This window comes from Salvelinus alpinus, chromosome 17 (assembly GCF_045679555.1).
Source record: "Salvelinus alpinus chromosome 17, SLU_Salpinus.1, whole genome shotgun sequence".
Lineage (NCBI taxonomy): Eukaryota > Metazoa > Chordata > Actinopteri > Salmoniformes > Salmonidae > Salvelinus > Salvelinus alpinus.
Window position 1 is genome coordinate 34,832,487 of NC_092102.1, and position 20,184 is coordinate 34,852,670.

Here is a 20,184-nt window from a genome sequence, read left to right on the forward strand (position 1 = left end):
GGCTATTTTCTACTTTTTTATCAAGGGAGGCCAAATGGTCGCTGGCTTCCCTTGCATTCAATGCTACGGGCTGCAACAATGTCATACTCTTTATGACCAGATAGCTGGCCTACACATACGGAGAAAGAGGAGCGCTGTTTCGCTCGTTCGGATGCTTTCTCTGGAGAGATATAGTATATTTAGCCTCTTGTGAATTTAAGGAAAATTATGAAAACAGAGAGAGACGAAAAATAAATGATTTAAAGATTTTTTTCTTAGTACATTTTTTGGCACCCATGAATACACGCCACTGCATCAAGGCGAGACAGAGGAAGGGAATTGTTGGGATTGCATGCGTTGCCCTGATTAAAGGCCCAGTTGAGTCTAAAACGGAATTTCCTGTGTTTTATATATTTCCACACTATGAGTTTGGAATAATACTGTGAAATTGTGAAAAATATGATAATGCCCTTTTAGTGTAAGATCTGTTTGAAAAGACCACCTGTAATTTCAGCCTGTTTTGGTGGGATGGAGTTTAGGCCCGTCTGGTGACATCACAAGCGGTAAATTAGTTAATAGACCAATAAAAAAGAGAGTTCCACACCTCTCGGCCAATAACAGCTAGTTTTCAGTTTTCCCCTCCCCACTCAGACCACTCCCAGACAGTCCTAGCAAAATTCTTGCTTGAGAAATTGCTATTTGCTAAGAAGCTATTTTGATTGAAAACAATCACAGTAAGGTTCTTAATTGTCACCTAGCAATGAGTTAATATTGAGTTAAAAAAGGCTGCATTGGACTTTCAATCTTTGATTGTAATGTTCTTTTTGTGTGTTGAGTGTAGACATGGAAACAGTGGATCATTGAATTCCACGAAACAGGCTTTGTGTCTGTGTGTGCATACTGTATGAAATACACTGAGTGTACAAAACATTAAGAACACCTGCTCTATCCATGACATAGACAGACCAGGTGAATTCAGGGGAAAGCTATGATCCCTTATTGATCTTAAATCCATTCCAGTCAGTAGATGAAGGATTTTTAAGCCTTGAGACAATTGAGACATGGATTGTGTTTGTGTGCCATTCAGAGGGTGAATGGGCAAGACAAAATATTTAAGAGCCTTTGAACGGGGTATGGTAGTAGGTTCCAGGCGCACCGGTTTGTGTTAAGAACTGCAGCGCTGCTGGGTTTTTCATGCTCAACAGTTTCCCGTGTCAAGAATGGTCCACCACCCAAAGGACATCCAGCCGACTTGACACAACTGTGGTAAGCATTGGAGTCAACATGGGCCAGCAACTCAATATTAGGAAGGTGTTCTTAATGTTTTGTAAACTCGGTGTACGTGAAACTATGGACTGATAGTGGAGTATCAGACTAGGGTGAAACTGACTTCACTTTGTTAGCTCATGTCTTTCTCTGTGTCCATGCTGATGGATTTGCAGGAGAGGAAGAAGAGAGGTGAGAGCGACACTGAGCTGTTCCTTGCGGATGTCTATGCCTACCAGGGGAAATTCCACGAGGCTGCCAGGCTCTACAAGAGGACTGGCTTGGACTCCAGAGCTCTCAGCATGTACACGGACCTGCGCATGTTTGAGTACGCTAAGGTGAGTACGAGTACTCACACACTCGCATAACCTCAAGTATGGCTAAAGGTGAGTGTTAGACATTGGACATTCACAGACTTTCGATTAATGTTTTTAAAGTGCCTATACTGTACACCCACACACTAATGCACGTTGCACACAGGCTCTACATACAATATGTTCAAACATGTGAGACCTGTGCACACACACACGCGCACACACACACGTTCAAACTACGCACACACACAGACTTTCAAACTACGGGATCATGTAGAGGTGATCCCAGCATGTGTTTTCACTCACCGTGTACTTATGCCAAATAGAGGACCTGTACATTGGCAGACCTCCTCCACATCTTTCATCTTCCCATACATCACTAGATGTCTCGCTATATATTATCCCGTCAATACACTCTCGCACACCATTTACATTTTTAAAATAAATAAATACATATTTTTAAGGATTTTTTTTTTGCCATGGGGCATAGAGAAAAATGTGCAGGTTTATTGCTAATATCATAATATTTTACCATGAGGCTCAGAAAAATTATTGCTCTTTTAGAAGTAATTTCCTGCTATTCTATACATTTTTCCTTAAGCTGAGTTTTTTTTTGCAGTTTTAAAGCTAATTTCCTGTAATTCTATAAATACATTTCATGGCTTATGATGTGTTCTTATGCTATCTGGGGGACCCAACCTCCACCCCCCCCCAAAAATAAAATAAATAAATAATCTAAGCTTGGTGGCTGTGGGTGTGTATTCTATTCCCATCACTCACTCACTCACTCAGTCACTCAGTCACTCACTCTATCACTCACTCACTCACAGACAGACAGACAGACAGACAGACAGACAGACAGACAGACAGACAGACAGACAGACAGACAGACAGACAGACAGACAGACAGACAGACAGACAGACAGACAGACAGACAGACAGACAGACAGACAGACAGACAGACAGACAGACAGACAGACAGACAGGCTGTAGCGTTACACGTTTCCAAGTGTCAGTTGTTGAATGGGAATTCTTTGTTGAAGGGGTCAATTGAAGTTGAGACAATCTCGTGTTTAGTGTGTTTGTGTGTGGAGTGGTCACTGTGTGTGTGTTCACAGTACTGAAGCAGATGACACAGGCCTAATTCCTTTCCCCTCCCCTGTGTGTGTGTGCATGTGTGTGTTTGTTTTGTGGCTGCTGTATATTTGTGTGGCCATCTGTTCCTCGAGGCCATTTGTTTTAGCGCTGGAGGACACCGGTGGGGGAATCCTTGTCCTGTTTATGTGACTCCATGTCCCCCCTCTCCAGGCCCTGACCCAGATGGGCCTGTCTGTCTCTCACTCCTTCTCTTTCTCTCTGTCCCTCTATCTCACCCACCTTCCCTCTCTTCCTGTCCCTCTGTAGGAGTTTGTGGGCGCGGCAGACCCTAAAAACACTCGCATGCTGATGTCCAAGCAGGCCGACTGGGCTAAGAACAGCAAGGAGCCGCGGGCCGCTGCTCAGATGTACCTGACTGCAGGAGAACACCTCAAAGCCATCGACATCATAGGAGAACACGGCTGGGTCGACATGTGGGTAACACACACACACACACACACACACACACACACACACACACACACACACACACACACACATATACATACATACATACATACATACATACATACATACATACATACATATATACATACATACATACATACATACATACATACACACACACACACACACACACACACACACACACACACATACCCACACAGCTCTTGGTTCTCCTCTCTTCGTCCCTCCTGTCATGGTGTCATGTGAAAGCGTGGTAGGTGTGTGTGATTGGGAAGCAGGCAGATACATAAGGCTTGTCCTGTGGTCCTATCAGAGCTCCCCAAGGGCTCCCTCTCTGACCCAGTGTCTGCTGCTTGTCAATCACACCCCCACTCTGGCCCAGACCACCTAGGCTAAGGCAGGCCCAGCATAACAAACACAGGGAAAGATTGGTTGGCCCCGTTAAGCTTTATCAGGCATGACAGCTTCCCATACTACACACATTAACAAACATTAACACACACCCTCCCACTCCATCTGATCTCTCCTCAACTCCCCTATCAGGCTAATTGACATAGCCCGTAAGCTGGATAAGGCGGAGCGCGAACCACTGGCTAAGTGTGCGGCCTACTTCCAGAAGCTGAAGCACCATGGTTATGCCTCTGAGACCTACTCCAAGATGGGAGACCTGCAGGCCCTGGTGCATCTGCACGTGGAGGCACGACACTGGGACGAGGTCAGTCAGAATCATTCACATTTCACTTATGGTCCTTACACCTGTTGGACACAGCTACAGTATTGTATCTTATTTGGCTCATCAGAAAGTATACCTCATACACCAAATTAGTGGATTCAGCTATTTCAGCCACACCCGTTACTGACAGGTGTATAAAATCTAGCACACAGTCATGCAATCACCATAGACGAACATTGGCAGTAGAATGGCCCGTACTGAAGAGCTCAGTGACATTCAATGTGGCACTGTCATAGGATGCCAGCCAGTCAGATCGTCAAATTAAACATTTCTGCCCTGCTAGATCTGCCCTGGTCAACTGTAAGTGCTGTTATTGTGAAGTGGAAACGTCTAGGAGCAACAATGGCCACAAAACCTCATAGAATGGGATCGCTGAAGTGCGTAGCGTGGAAAAATCGTCTGTCCTTGGTTGCAACACTCACTACCGAGTTCCAAACTGCCTCCGGAAGCAACTATTCGTCGGGAGCTTCATGAAATGGGTTTCCTTGGCCGAGCAGCCACACACAAGCCTAAGATCACCATGCGCAATCCCAAGCGTCGGCTGGAGTGGTGTAAAGCTTGTTGCCTTTGGACTCTGGAGCAGTGGAAACGCGTTTTCTGGAGTGATGAATCACACTTCACCATCTGGCAGTCCGACGGACTAATCTGGGTTTGGCGGATGATAGGAGACCGCTACCTGCCCGACTGCATAGTGCCAACTGTAAAGTTTGGTGGATGAATTATGGTCTGGGGCTGTTTCTCATGGTTCGGGCCAGGCCCCTTAGTTCCAGTGAAGGGAAATCTTAACACTACAGCATACAATGACATTCTAGACGATTCTGTGCTTCCAACAGTTTGGGGAAGGCCCTTTCCTGTTTCACCATGACAATGCCCCCATGCACAATGCGAGGTCCATACAGAAAAGGTTTGTCAAATTCAGTGTGGAAGACCTTGACTGGCCTACACAGAGCCCTGACCTCAATCCCATCGAACACCTTTGTGATGAATTGGAACACTGACTGTGAGCCAGGCCTAATCGCCCAACATCATTGCCTGACCTCACTAATGCTCTTGTGGCTGAATGGAAGCAAGTCCCCGCAGCAATGTTCCAACATCTAGTGGAAAGCCTTCCCAGAAGAGTGGAGGCTGTTATAGCCGCAAAGAGGGGACCAACTCCATATTAATGTTCAGGATTTTGGAATGACGATTTAGCCATTTAGTGTAGGTCTAACCCAGAACACAGAAAATGACACTGCATATTTACTGAAACAATACAAACTGAAACCATGTTCTATAAAACCAGAGCAAAGCCAAGCTAGAGATTTCCTCTAAATCTCTGCCTAGGATGACTAGAATGTGAGAAGCACCCAGCGGTCCAAAGCACTAAAGAGCCTTAGCTAAGAACTTTTATCTGTTTTGACTCAACCGCCCCATCAGAGCAGCGCATACCACAGACCCAGCTAGCACATTTGGTTCTTTGGAAGTTGTGGGAACGTACATTTTTGGTTTCCCATTAGTTCTGGGAACAAGCCATTAATATTTTTAACATTCTGAGAATGGAAGTGAAAGTTTTGCCTCTTCTGGGAATGCACATTTTTAGGTTGCAGGGAGGTTCTGGGAATGTTTTCCTGGCAGGTTTTATTATTGTTCTGAAAACTGAAATTATAGGTTATTTGAAGGTAATTAAATAATGTTCTGAGAATGTTCCAATAAGACTTTTAATAACACAGCTATCTTTGGGTTAACTGTTTGGAACTCCAAGAACAGATAGGACACATGGAAATTAATTTAACTAGGCATTAGTCATGTAAACACATTTAATTTTGTACTTTATTTTGCCACGGTATCCGTGCGATTCGATCCTGTGATCTTCTGTTCTCTGTCCATGGAATTAGTCCACTGCGCCACCAGGATGGAGCTTGCCAATGTTTTTTAACTCATACAAAGCTATTAATTTTTGTCTATTCAAAATAGTCCCCATTTCAATTGAAACAAGCATTCATTCAGTTTAGGTGTGGCCAATTAGTGGGTGTGGCCAACACACCTGAACACACTTAACAAGATAGAGGATAGAGTTTTGGTGACGCTGAAAATGGAATGTATATAAATAACATTCTTAGAACGTTCTTTGAACGTTAATAATGTTTACCCTTGTTTTTTATGGGTCGTTTTCTTAATGTTCTGAGAACATGACATTAAATACAACCATGAGGAAACCTGCAGAAAATGTTATGCTGAAGTACTGAAATTCCCACAGAAGAACGTAGTTCTTGGAACAATTTGAGAACATTACTTTAAATAGAACAATGAGGAAACCTGTAGGAGACATTACGCTGAAGTACTGAAATTCCCACCTAAGAAACATATGGTTCTCAGAACGTTATGTGCTAGCTGGTTATCCTGCACCATTACCAGAATGTTGTGGGAAGGTTGTGTGCAAAATAACCATAGGACAACCACGCTCTAACCAAGCTCTAAGAAACATATGGTTCTCAGAATGTTATGTGCTAGCTGGGGAGTTATGTAGAAAATACTAAATGTTCTAAGTGTTTAATCGAGTTATGGGTGGAACTGAGAGCAAAAGTGTGATTTCCACTGGGAAACAGAGAGAATGCCAAAAAACTAGAACATTAAATCACATTCATGTTGTATGAATCTTGCACAGCGTCTGAGGAGCTTTCTCACCCGTTCATTTGATCCTGAGAGAGAGAAAGGACGAGAAGGTGGAAGGCTTAACGAAAGTCTTGCTATTGGACAATTAGGTTAATCAATCAAGATGACAGGCAGGTATGCCTCTGTAGGCTACTGTCATACTATTCTACTACAGCATGTCACTCAAACAACCATAGCTGCACACTAATTGACCATGACATGAAATCAGTCTAATATGCTAACCTTAACATATCACATTAGTAATGAGCTTTATTAATGTTTTGGCTAGATATGTGTCTGTTTTAAAGCCTGTGTTAATAATCACTAACAATTTCTAGGCAAATTATCCTGGGCATATTGACTCAAAGACACACGATACAGTAAACCTAATAAATATATTAAGTGATTTAATCTGGTTATATGTAAGGCATCTGATTGAGCCCTTCTTCCGCTCTCTCCCCCAGGCCTTCTCTCTGGTGGAGAAACATGCTCAGTTTAAAGATGACGTCTATGTGCCCTACGCTCAGTGGCTGGCTGAGAACGACCGCTTTGAGGAGGCACAGAAAGGTGAGGATGAAGAAAGAGAAGAGCGAGAATGCTCATCCCAATATGTTATAGGAGCTCGATGTTTGATGTTCCCACATTTTGTGGTAACTTTGCCAAGAACATGTTGGCTGAAACATCTTATCACTAGTTTCTATAAAAATCCCATTTTGTGCACCTAACATTGAGCAGACATATCTCAGATCATTCTGGAATCAGAACTATATCAATGTATCATAGAAAACCACAGAGGGCTGTAAGGGCATTGTCAGTTTGTATAACATAGGGTACATATGGAATCCATATCAAGTTTGGCCTGTGTTGTTATATCCAAGCGTTCTTCACTACTCCCTCTGCAGTGCTGCTCTCTCTATTCACTGTAAAACATGATCCTCAGTTAGAGACAGAGCAAGTCCTGACTGCTTACAGTGTTACACGCCATGCATATTTCCAATCAGCACTATAACAAGCAACTCTTAATGATGATTACCCATGTGAGCAGAAGAACTGTAATCACCACATGGATTTACACTGAGTGTACATAATATTAAGAACACCTGCTCTTTCCATGACAGACTGACCAGGTGAATTCAGGTGAAAACTATGATCCCTTATTGATGTCACCTGTTACATTCACTTCAGTCAGTGTAGATGAAGGGGAGGAGACAATTGAGACATGGATTGTGTATGTGTGCCATTCAGAGGGTGAATGGGCAAGACAAAAAACAGGGTATGGTATAGAGGTCGACTGATTATGATTTTTCAACGCCGATACTGATTATTGGAGGACCAAAAAAGCCGATACCGATTAATCGGACGATTTAAAAAGAAATGTATTTATTTGTAATAATGACAATTACAACAATACTGAATTAACACTTATTTTAACTTAATTGAATACATCAATAAAATCAATTTAGCCTCAAATAAATAATGAAACATGTTCAATTTGGTTTAAATAATGCAAAAACAAAGTGTTGGAGAAGAAAGTAAAAGTGCAATATGTGCCATGTAAGAAAGCTAACGTTTAAGTTCCTTGCTCAGAACATGAGAACATATGAAAGCTGGTGGTTCCTTTTAACATGAGTCTTCAATATTCCCAGGTAAGAAATTTTAGGTTGTAGTTATTATAGGAATTATAGAACTATTTCTCTCTATACGATTTGTATTTCATATACCTTTGACTATTGGATTTTCTTATAGGCACTTTAGTATTGCCAGTGTAACAGTATAGCTTCCATCCCTCTCCTCGCCGCTACCTGGGCTCGAACCAGGAACACATCGACAACAGCCACCCTCGAAGCAGCGTTACCCATGCAGAGCAAGGGGAACAACTACTCCAAGTCTCAGAGCGAGTGACGTTTGAAACGCTATTAGCGCGCACCCCGCTAACTAGCTAGCCATTTCACATCGGTTACACCAGCCTAATCTCGGGAGTTGATAGGCTTGAATTCATAAACAGCAGAGCTGCTGGCAAAACGCACGAAAGTGCTGTTTGAATGAATGCTTACGAGCCTGCTGGTGCCCACCATCGCTCAGTCAGACTGCTCTATCAAATCATAGACTTAATTATAACATAATAACACACAGAAATACGAGCCTTAGGTCATTAATATGGTCGAATCCGGAAACTATCATCTCGAAAACAAAACATTTATTCTTTCAGTGAAATACGGAACCGTTACGTATTTTATCTAACGGGTGGCATCCATCAGTCTAAATATTCCTGTTACATTGCACAACCTTCAATGTAATGTCATAATTACGTAAAATTCTGGCAAATTAGTTCGCAACGAGCCAGGCGGCCCAAACTGTTGCATATACCCTGACTCTGCATGCAATGAACGCAAGAGAAGTAACACTATTTCACCTGGTTAATCAGCTATGATATGACACCTTGAGTTGAATAAAAATATATTTTGGTTATTGTAAGTGAAGTGGATTTACACCTGATAACAGAATTATGGTTACAAAATTTCATAATTTGACCCTGATCTGTACTACACAGAAATGCATAATTATGGATATGAATGTCATTATCTTCATGGTGATGTATCCTAAATAGGTACACAAAGGTAGAAATATTCAATATCCTTTGCATATTTGGGTATTATCCTACACACTGGCTATTATTGTAATGAGTTCCGCCACCAAACAAGACCACATTTGGTTGGGTTGGACTGGATCAAATCTGAGCCATCCATAGAGGTCTACAGTATGTTTAACACGTTTGGACATCAAATTACAGCACTATAGAGTACAATACCACACAGAACAGTAGAGTACAGTATAGTTAAGTAGAGTATAGTTCAGTAAAGTAGTGTATAGTTCAGTACAGTACATTATAGTGTACTCAAGTGTGCTCTACTATGTACTGTACTGAACTCTACTGTAATTTTCTTTACTTACGGTGCCTTACTGTAATGTGTTGTCCAAAATCATAGATGTCTATGATTGGTTCAAATTTGGTCCGGTCATCAGATATCTGGACGTTGAAATCAAGGTTGGTCCGGATCGGACCGGAAAACTACATCTGTAGACGTTGAAATCAAGGCCACGGTGGACTGACCAAATTTCAACTACTTTTCAGCATCCATTGACGTCCGGTGTCGGCCGGTGCTCAGTGGGTCAGGATGCTGGTTACAGGAAATAGAAAGAGAGGGGACTCATGGGTAGGTTTACGTGTATTCCAGATAATAGCTCATATTCCAGTTTAGGTCTAAATTAGGATCAGTTTACATGCACCTTTGAAATCCCGCTCATGAGTATCCATCCCTGCATGCATAAATAAACATAATATTCATAATTGTCTGTCATTACTTGATGCTCTAGAATATTAAATAAAGCCACGCTCACCAGAATGATGTCATAAATCAACAGAATGAATATAGCATCCACGATCTAGTTGACATCGGTAAAGTTTTCTCGTTCATTTCTGCTTCTCTCGCGTAGCAAAGACACTTAGGGAATGGGGAGATTTTCCGTGCAAGATTTCCAAATGACATCAGTTTGTTGATTGGTATTAAGAAAATGAAAAGCTGTGAAAACGATCCAACATGTTTTTGAGTTTGTCTTCGATGCATATTTTATGTGGTTGAAAGTGAAATGCTGTCAGCTTTTATGTCGCTGAAAAAAGTTGCAGGGTTAGTCTACACAGCACAGTCCCTAATTGCACATTTACATTTTCTCAAGATGAAAGAAAGAAATCATATTTCTCCACTCCCGTTCCTGAGAAAAAATTACATTTGGGCTATAGTTTTACAGCAAGAAACACTTAATTCTGCATGAGTTAATATTATAAAAGCCTACATGTGAGGCCTACAGTCAGTCTCGACTTGACTTCAGTTACTATTCCAGCTATTACTGTTCCCATCTGAACTTCAAAGGTGATACTATGCAAAACTGAGCCTGCGCAGACTACAAAAACAACAGTAAACGGGATAAGATGTTTACATGCCACAGTATCCCGTCTAAGATCAGCATATCCCAAACCCGGGATAGGAGCTTATTGGGGTTATTGTAAACGGGATATTATGTTGATAGCGTCAACTCAAAAACACAATACTTGAGTATCCTGGATAATAACGGGATTTTGTGTGCATGTAAACGTGGTCAGTAAGAGCCAGGAGAGGTGACATTTAATTGTGGGAGAGGTTGTCCAGACTTTTTGCTTTGACCACCAGACGACAGAAAGAGAAAGAAAACAGTTATGAGCTGAACATAACAGTATGTCAGTGGAGAAAAGGGCAGTAGCAGGTGACCCAACTGTGGTTTGTGACTACTATGATTTCCCATTGTAGCCAACTCAATTGCAGAAATTCCGTTACCAAATGTGTTTTAAATTCTGTTACCGATTTGGTAACAGAATTTCAAGTTTTAATCACTTAATAATTCATAAACAAAATTGATATCAGTAACAACACTATAACTAATTGGTAGGTGTACCTTTGCTTGTTACTTCTGTGAACTTTCATTATCTTTAAGCTAGAACATATTGAATGTGGGGTAACGGGACAAGGCACTGTTTCTTAAACTTACAGATGGCAAAAAAAGTGTTTATTAGTTAGCAAGTGTCTTTACTTCAAAATGATTGTGTTTTGATGTATTTCTAATACCCGTTAAGACTTTTTCTGGTAGGTGATGTCTAAGACCCCTTTTCCATATATTTGACCAGAAATCAAAGCCTTTGCTTAAAACTTCTTGTCACTACAGGGGGTGCTGTTTCAACTTCGACATTTTGCGTCTCCAAATTAAACTGCCTCGTACTCAATTCTTGCTCGTACAATATGCATATTATTATTACTATTGGATAGAAAACAATCTCTAGTTTCTAAAACCGTTTGAATTATGTCTGTGGGTGAACCAGAACTCTTTCTACAGCGAAAATCATGACAGGACATGCGAAGGTCAGAAAAATAGTCTCTGATCTCGGATCAGTTTAAAGCTCTGTATGTGCCCTATGGATCGAAATGAACTGCACCCGCCTTCCCCTGGATGTCAGTAACCAATGAGAAGTGGAATGGTGTTTCTACGTATTTCTCAGAGCTTATAAAAGGGCAAGGAACGAGGTGCGCTCTCTTTTCGACTTCCGCCATTACGCAACGCAAGACCTCAGGATAGCATTTTGAAACGCTCAGTTATCGGCCTTAGATATGTCCGTCTGTAATTTAATTCGGTATAGGTGTTAGAAACATCATAACGAAGTTATTTGAAACCGATTTATATCAGTTTATGCGAGTATATTGCTATTTTCGTAGTATTGCGTTTGAGGATTTGGACATGTGTGTGCCACGTAGCTACTGTTAGCTGCTAGTTCCGAAGTTGAAGTGGACGTTTTACAACAAAGCAACGATTCTTTTGGACAAAAGGACACCTTGCCCAAGATTCTGATGGAAGCTCGTCCAAAAGTAAGAGCTATTTATGATTTTATTCCGTATTTATGTGGAAAAATGTAAACGCATTTTTCGGCCATTATTGCGGCACTAGTCTGGCTGTAACGCACACTGTATGTCTAGTAACGTTAATTTTAAAAATCTAAATCAGCGGTTGCATTAATAACCAATGCATCTTTCATTAGCTGTCCAACCTGTATTTTTTTAGTCAATCTAATCGATAAATAATCGTAAACTTAGGTGCCCTTCCAAGATGGCGCCGGCCAGAATGCATGCCATGTTTTGACTGATTACATAGCATAACCACGATTTGTGATGCTAAATATGCACATTTTCGAACAAACTCTATATGCATTGTGTAATATGATGTTACAGGACTGTCATCTGAAGAATTCTGAGAAGGTTAGTGAAAAAATTTATATATTTTGGTGGTGATAACGTTATCGCGCTTTTTGCCTTGAATCAATGCTGGGGTGATGTTAGCTCATGTGGTATGCTAATATAACGATATATTGTGTTTTCGCTGTAAAACACTTAGAAAATCTGAAATATTGTCTGGATTCACAAGATGTTGGGCTTTCATTTGCTGTACGCTGTGTATTTTTCAGAAATGTTTTAAGATGAGTAATTAGGTAATACACGTTGCTCTCTGTAGTTATTCTAGTCGCTTTGGGTGAGTTTTGTGATAGTGGCTGCAATGGTAAACTGTGATTTATACCTGAAAAATGCACATTTTTCTAAAAAAACATATGCTATACCATAAATATGTTATCAGACTGTCATCTTATGAAGTTGTTTCTTGGTTAGTGGCTATATATATCTTTATTTAGTCGAATTAGTGATAGCTACTGATGGAGTAAAAAACTGGTGGAGTAAAAAAAGTGGTGTCTTTTGCTAACGTGGTTAGCTAATAGATTTACATATTGTGTCTTCCCTGTAAAACATTTTAAAAATCAGAAATGATGGCTGGATTCACAAGATGTTGGGCTTTCATTTGCTGTATGCTGTGTATTTTTCAGAAATGTTTTAGGATGAGTATTTTGGTAATTGACGTCGGTCTCTGTAATTATTCCGGCTGCTTCCAACGCTATTTCAGATTGCAGCTGCAATGTAGAACTGTGATTTATACCTGAAATATGCACATTTTTCTAAAAAAACATATGCTATACCATAAATATGTTATCAGACTGTCATCTTATGAAGTTGTTTCTTGGTTAGTGGCTATATATATCTTTATTTAGTCGAAATTGTGATAGCTGCCCATGCAGGAAAAAAATGGTGGAGAAAAAAAAGTGGTGTCTTTTGCTATCGTGGTTAGCTAATAGATTTACATATTGTGTCTTCCCTGTAAAACATTTTAAAAATCAGAAATGATGGCTGGATTCACAAGATGTTGGGCTTTCATTTGCTGTATGCTGTGTATTTTTCAGAAATGTTTTAGGATGAGTATTTTGGTAATTGACGTCGGTCTCTGTAATTATTCCGGCTGCTTCCAACGCTATTTCAGATTGCAGCTGCAATGTAGAACTGTGATTTATACCTGAAATATGCACATTTTTCTAAAAAAAACATATGCTATACCATAAATATGTTATCAGACTGTCATCTTATGAAGTTGTTTCTTGGTTAGTGGCTATATATATCTATATTTAGTCGAAATTGTGATAGCTGCCCATGCAGGAAAAAAATGGTGGAGAAAAAAAAGTTGTGTCTTTTGCTATCGTGGTTAGCTAATAGATTTACATATTGTGTCTTCCCTGTAAAACATTAAAAAAATCGGAAATGATGGCTGGATTCACAAGATCTGTATCTTTCATTTGGTGTCTTGGACTTGTGATTTCATGAACATTTGATTATATGATATCCCTGTGGCTTTAGGCTAGGCTATGCTAGTCAGCTTTTTTGATGGGGGGGATCCCGGATCCGGGGTTGTGACTCGTTAGAGGTTAACACATTTTTCGGTTGGAATATGGTTCAAACATTTATATATGCCTTCATTTTTCAAAAATATAGATTCGTAACTTTCAGCAGCATACCACCCTGCATACCACTGTTGGCTTGCTTCTGAAGCTAAGCAGGGTCGGTCCTGGTCAGTCCCTGGATGGGAGACCAGATGCTGCTGGAAGTGGTGTTGGAGGGCCAGTAGGAGGCACTCTTTCCTCTGGTCTAAAAAATATCCCAATGCCCCAGGGCAGTGATTGGGGACACTGCCCTGTGTAGGGTGCTGTCTCTCGGATGGGACGTTAAACGGGAGTCCTGACTCTCTGAGGTCATTAAAGATCCCATGGCACTTATCGTAAGAGTAGGGGTGTTAACCCCGGTGTCCTGGCTAAATTCCCAATCTGGCCCTCAAACCATCATGGTCACCTAATAATCCCCAGTTTATAATTGGCTCATTCATCCCCCTCCTCTCCCCTGTAACTATTCCCCAGGTCGTTGCTGCAAATGAGAACGTGTTCTCAGTCAACTTACCTGGTAAAATAACGGTAAAATGACCACGTGTTTATTGGAGTTGTGCTTTCTAACTGGCATGCTGGTTAAAATTTGGGAGTGGATTTGTTTTAGAAGATGTCTGTTTGTGGTTACTAGTGAAAAATGAGGAAAACATTGTCTCGTATACGTTAAGTACAAATTGTCCCTGGTGTGTAAGTGTGTGTCTGTGTGATATTGTTAAAATCTGGGAGCCTGAGAATGAAAGGGGTGTAATGGGAAAGGGGTCAGCTCCTATAAGGCTGAAACTCTATTGTCGATGCAATAGAAGCAGTGTTAAGCGCCGCTCTAGCTCGCAATGTTCCCCCTTCATCGCCGCAATTAAGTCTCTTCCCTCCCTTCTCTCCTCCTCCCGCAGCGTTCCACAAGGCGGGCCGACAGAGTGAGGCTGTGAAGGTGTTGGAACAGCTTACCCACAATGCCGTGGTGGAGAGCAGGTTCAATGACGCAGCATATTATTACTGGATGCTCTCTATGCAGTGTCTGGACATCGCTAGGGGTAAGTAGGTCTACCGACACCAATATACCTCTTACTACTATCACCACTGAATTCCTACCGTAACTGGTTCATTTTTATTTTGGTGCGTGTGTGTGTGTGTGGGTGGGGGGTGCGTGTGTGTGTCACAGAAAACGAAGAGAGGAAGGAGGAGATGCTGCAGAAGTTCAAGCGTTTCCAGCACCTGGCTGAGCTCTACCATGTTTACCACTCAATACAGCGTTACACAGTAAGATGCTCACCACAGCTGAAGGTAGGGACAAGTAAGAGTAGAGCCAAGTAAGTGTAGTTAAGACTAAGTTAAGGTTGAGTTCAGAAAAGTAAAGAAGTTAAGAATAGGCGGGGTTGAGAGAGTTGAGAAAGGTAGACTGCAAAAGATCCCTTCAGTCCCTTAGTTGAAATAGGAAATGCTTCTGGAATCCGTTCCAATTTAGCCAGACACAGCTACAAAGCATAACTACGTTATATATACAGAGAACATTCCTGAAGATTCTGTCAACAACATCCCTATAGCTACAATCCTACTCATGTTACCCACCACGGTCAACTCTCTGAACCCACTATGACCTCTGTTTCTATAGTAACCAGTTAATTGGTTGATCATTAATCAGGATAACCCCTCTCACCAGCAGCCCCCCCCCCCCCCCCCCCCCTCGCCAGTGCTTGGTTCTAAACAAGCTATGTCTGGTTATAAGCACTCTGTCTCTTTAGGCTGGTTTGCTGTGGCTGCAGTACCCCTGGCCTTTGTCTGTGTTCTCTCTCTCTCTCTCTCTCTCTCTCTCTCTCTCTCTCTCTGTCTCTCTGTCTCTCTCTCTCTCTCTCTCTCTCTCTCTCTGTCTCTCTCTCTGTCTCTCTCTCTGTCTCTCTGTCTCTCTCTCTGTCTCTCTCTCTGTTTGTTTTTACAGTACTAGTCACACCCCTGAAGTGAGGAATCCCTGTGATTGAGTCCAGAGCAAGAACCTTCTATACCTCACTTTAACTCTCCCAGGCACCTGGCTGTGCTGAGCCATCAAACACCGTGGGAGCTAGCTGGCGCTGTACGCTAATGAACACTCCCTGCCTCTGAACCTAGCCCCTGTGAGAGCAGTGCTCTGTGCTGTGAAGGGAGTCTGTGGCACAGCTCAGGCTATTCTTCATCTTCAGAGTAGTGTTTAAGGCAGGAGAGAGAAGAAGAGAGAGAGAAAAAGAGAGGAGAAGAAGAGGGGGAGGGACAGACACAGGATCATTGTGCCTCTGAGACTCTTACAAAGGTGCCCAAAGCTGTGTGTATTTGATTGATGTTGTTATGCTCTCTCTCTCTCTCTCTCTCTCTCTCTCTCTCTCTCTCTCTCTCTCTCTCTCTCTCTGCCTCCCCCTGCTACATCTACTTGCCTCTATTTCTCTCTCTCTCTGCCTCCCCTCTTTCTCTGCCTCCCATCTTTCTCTGCCTCCCTTCTTCCCCCTTCCTGCTACATTTCCCTCCTCTCTCTCTCTTTCCCTCTATTTCCCTTCTCTCTCTCCCTCTGTCTCTGCCTCCCCTCTTCCCCCTTCCTGCTACCTTTCCCTCCTCTCTCTCTTTTCTCCTTTCTCCAGGATGAACCCTTTAGCTCCCATATGCCTGAGACGCTCTTTAACATCTCCAGGTACCTCCTACACAACCTCACCAAGGACGTGCCACTGGGCATCTCTAAAGTGTATCCTTCCAATGTTAAAGGTAATCCTACAGGTCGGAAGCAGTATGCTCAAATCCATGTGTCCAATGTCACCTTAAATGTTCATAGAGTTCACAGGCTGATTACCTGGTGAGGTAGAGAGAACATTAAGGAAAAAGAGAGAGAGAAAGTTGGTGCCAGGGAACAAACAGGGTAGAGGAAACAGACCAGCACGACCACGTGAAGGGAGATGGGCAGGAACAGAAGACGCCAGAAAGAGGCACATCTTCATTTACCAAAACAAACCTGATTACCCCACACACACACACACACAGACACACACACACACACACACACACATATAGAGAGAGAAAGGGGTAGGAGCATGGGGAAGGAAATACCAGGCTTCCAGAAGGAAATAGGGCTCTGCAGCTGGAATCCTCTCCGGCCACACGGTCCTGCTCGGAAAACTTTGAACCAGGATTTATGGTCTTAGCAGGCTCTGGTCGGAATAGTGTGGCACAATGTCATGGAAAGCACCACATACAACACAGAACAGTAGATGAGTTTTTAACAATCCTGATACTGGGACTGGCGGAGAGGAGAGCTGTTGGAGCTAGTGGAGGAATCCCAGTTACAGGGCTTCTGCAGCTGCAAGTCATTGACCTGGTGTTGCCTTTCTCCAAGGGCTCCTCAGTGCACAACAATCTCAATCCATACAAATACAAACAGGCAGCAATTTCCTGTGCTCAAACACACACATGCAAGGATGATTACACAAACACTTACACACAAGTATACATTCCTCTAATCACACCACTTTTAAAGGAAAAGCCAAGGTAGTTATTTTAGAGAGGATCAGTGCACCTATCACAGAGCCAAACAGAAAGAATGGGACTTGTGGTTGCTGGCAGCGGCTATGTTTAACATACATACACTGCTCTGATAGGTGTGTGTAGTGCCAATTGTGTGCCCAGTCCCTGATCTTGAGTTCTTGTTTTGGAGTTGGAAGACGTTTCCATTAAGCACTAAGTTCAGTTTGGCCTTTCCTACCCTAATACACTATACAGTTGAAGTTGGAAGTTTACATACACCTTAGCCAAATACATTTAAACTCAGTTTTTCACAATTCCTGACATTTAATCCTAGTAAAAATTCCCTGTCTTAGGTCAGTTAGGATCACCACTTTATTTTAAGAATGTGAAATGTCAGAATAATAGTAGAGAGAATTATTTATTTCAGCTTTTCTTTCTTTCATCGCATTCCCAGTGGGTCAGAAGTTTACATACACTCAATTAGTATTTGGTAGCATTGCCTTTAAATTGTTTAACTTATGTCAAACATTTCGGGTAGCCTTCCACAAGCTTCCTACAATAAGTTGGGTGAATTTTGGCCCATTCCTCCTGACAGAGCTGGTGTAACTGAGTCAGGTTTGTAGGCCTCCTTGCTCGCACACGCTTTTTCAGTTCTGCCCACACATTTTCTATAGGAATGAGGTCAGGGCTTTGTGATGGCCACTCCAATACCTTGACTTTGTTGTTCTCAAGCCATTTTGCCACAACTTTGGAAGTGTGCTTGGGGTCATTGTCCATTTGGAAGACCCATTTGCGACCAAGCTTTAACTTCCTGACTGATGTCTTGAGATGTTGCTTCAATATATCCACATCATTTTACCCCTCATGATGCCATCTATTTTGAGAAGTGCACCAGTCCCTACTGCAGCAAAGCACCCCACAACATGATGCTGCCACCCCCATGCTTCACGGTTGGGATGGTGTTCTTCGGCTTGCAAGCATCCCCCTTTTTCGTCCAAACATAACGATGGTCATTATAGCCAAACAGTTCTATTTTTGTTTCATCAGACCAGAGGACATTTCGCCAAAAAGTACGATCTTTGTCCCCATGAGCAGTTGCAAACCTGTAGTCTGGCTTTTTATGACGGTTTTGGAGCAGTGGCTTCTTCCTTGCTGAGCGCCTTTCAGGTTATGTCGATATAGAACTTGTTTTACTGTGGATACAGATACTTTTGTACCTTTTTCCTCCAGCATCTTCACAGGGTCCTTTGCTGTTGTTCTGGGATTGATTTGCACTTTTCGCACCAAAGTACGTTCATCTCTCGGAGACAGAACGCGTCTCCTTTCTGAGCGGTTTGACGGCTGCGTGGTCCCATGGTGTTTATAGTTGCGTACTATTGTTTGTACAGATGAACGTGGTACCTTCAGGCGCTTGGTAATTGCTCCCAAGGATGAACCATACTTGTGGAGGTCTATAATTTGGCTGATTTCTTTATATTTTCCCATGATGTCAAGTAAAGAGGCACTGAGTTTGAAGGTAGACCTTGACATACATCCACAGGTACACCTCCAATTGACTCAAAATGTCAATTAGCCTATCAGAAGCTTCTAAAGCCATGACATTTTCTGGAATTCTCCAAGCTGTTTAAAGGCACAGTCAACTTAGTGTATGTAAACTTCTGACCCACTGGAATTGTGATACAGTGAATTATAAGTGAAATATTCTGTCTGTAAACAATTGTTGGAAAAATTACTTGTGTCATGCACAAAGTAGATGTCCTAACCGACTTGCCAAAACTATAGTTTGTTAACAAGAACTTTGTGGAGTGGTTGAAAAACTAGTTTTAATGATTCCAACCTAAGTGTATGTAAACTTCCGACTTCAACTGTATATACAAAATAATGTGGATACCCCTTAAATTTAGTGGATTTGGGTTTTTCAGCCTCACCCATTGCTGACAGGTGTATAAAATCAAGCACACACCCATGCAATTTCCATAGACAAGCATTGGCAGTCGAATGGTCTTACTGAAGAGCTCAGTGACTTTCAGCGTGGCACCGGCATAGGTTGCCACCTTAAAAATCATACAAATCGTTCAACAACGGCTAGGCCACAAAACCTCACAGAACGGGACCGCTGAAGTGCGTAGTGCGTAAAAATAGTCTGTCCTCAGTTGCAACACTCACTACTGAGTTCCAAACTGCCTCCTGAAGCAACGTCAGCTCAAGAACTGTTAGTCGGGAGCTTCATGAAATGGTTTTCCTTGGCCCAGCAGCTGCACACAAGCCTAAGATCACCATGTGCAATGCCAAGCATCGGCTGGAGTGGTGTAAAGCTCGTCGCCTTTGGACTCTGGAGCAGTGGAAAGCGTTCTTTGGAGTGATGAATCACGCTTCACCATCTGGCAGTCCGACTTACAAATCTGGGTTTGCCGGATGCCAGGAGAACTCTACCTGCCAGAAGGCACAGTGCCAACTGTAAAGTTTGGTGGAGGAGGAATAATGGTCTGGGGCTGTTTTTCATGGTTTGGGAAAGGCCTCTTAGTTCCAGTGAAGGGAAGCGTTAACGCTACAGCATAGAATGACATCCTAGATGATTCTGAGCTTCCAACTTTGTTGAAATAGTTTGGGGAGGCCCTGTCCTGTTTCAGCATGACAATGCACAAAGCGAGGTCCATACAGAAAAGGTTTGTCGAGATCGGTGTGGAAGAACTTGACTGGCCTGCACAGAACCCTGACCTCAACCCCATCAAACACCTTTGGGATGAATTGGAACGCTGACTGCGAGCCAGCCCTAATCACCCAACATCATTGCCCAACGTCACTAATGCTCTTGTGGATGAATGGAA

General features: G+C 42.3%; 1 protein-coding gene across 3 annotated transcripts in view; it reads left to right on the forward strand.

Annotated features, from left to right (window-relative positions):
- The window catches only part of ift122 (intraflagellar transport 122 homolog (Chlamydomonas)), a 35,497-nt gene that overhangs the window by 10,760 nt on the left and 4,553 nt on the right, over window positions 1–20,184 (forward strand). For 2 of the 3 annotated variants that reach the window (XM_071348706.1, XM_071348708.1), the window contains 7 exons: window positions 1,422–1,583; window positions 2,964–3,130; window positions 3,669–3,840; window positions 6,954–7,056; window positions 14,773–14,913; window positions 15,042–15,163; window positions 16,483–16,583. In XM_071348706.1, the coding sequence (XP_071204807.1) occupies window positions 1,422–1,583; window positions 2,964–3,130; window positions 3,669–3,840; window positions 6,954–7,056; window positions 14,773–14,913; window positions 15,042–15,163; window positions 16,483–16,583 (968 nt within the window). The remainder of the gene's footprint in view (window positions 1–1,421; window positions 1,584–2,963; window positions 3,131–3,668; window positions 3,841–6,953; window positions 7,057–14,772; window positions 14,914–15,041; window positions 15,164–16,482; window positions 16,584–20,184) is intronic. The other variant, XM_071348707.1, reaches the window with a different exon arrangement.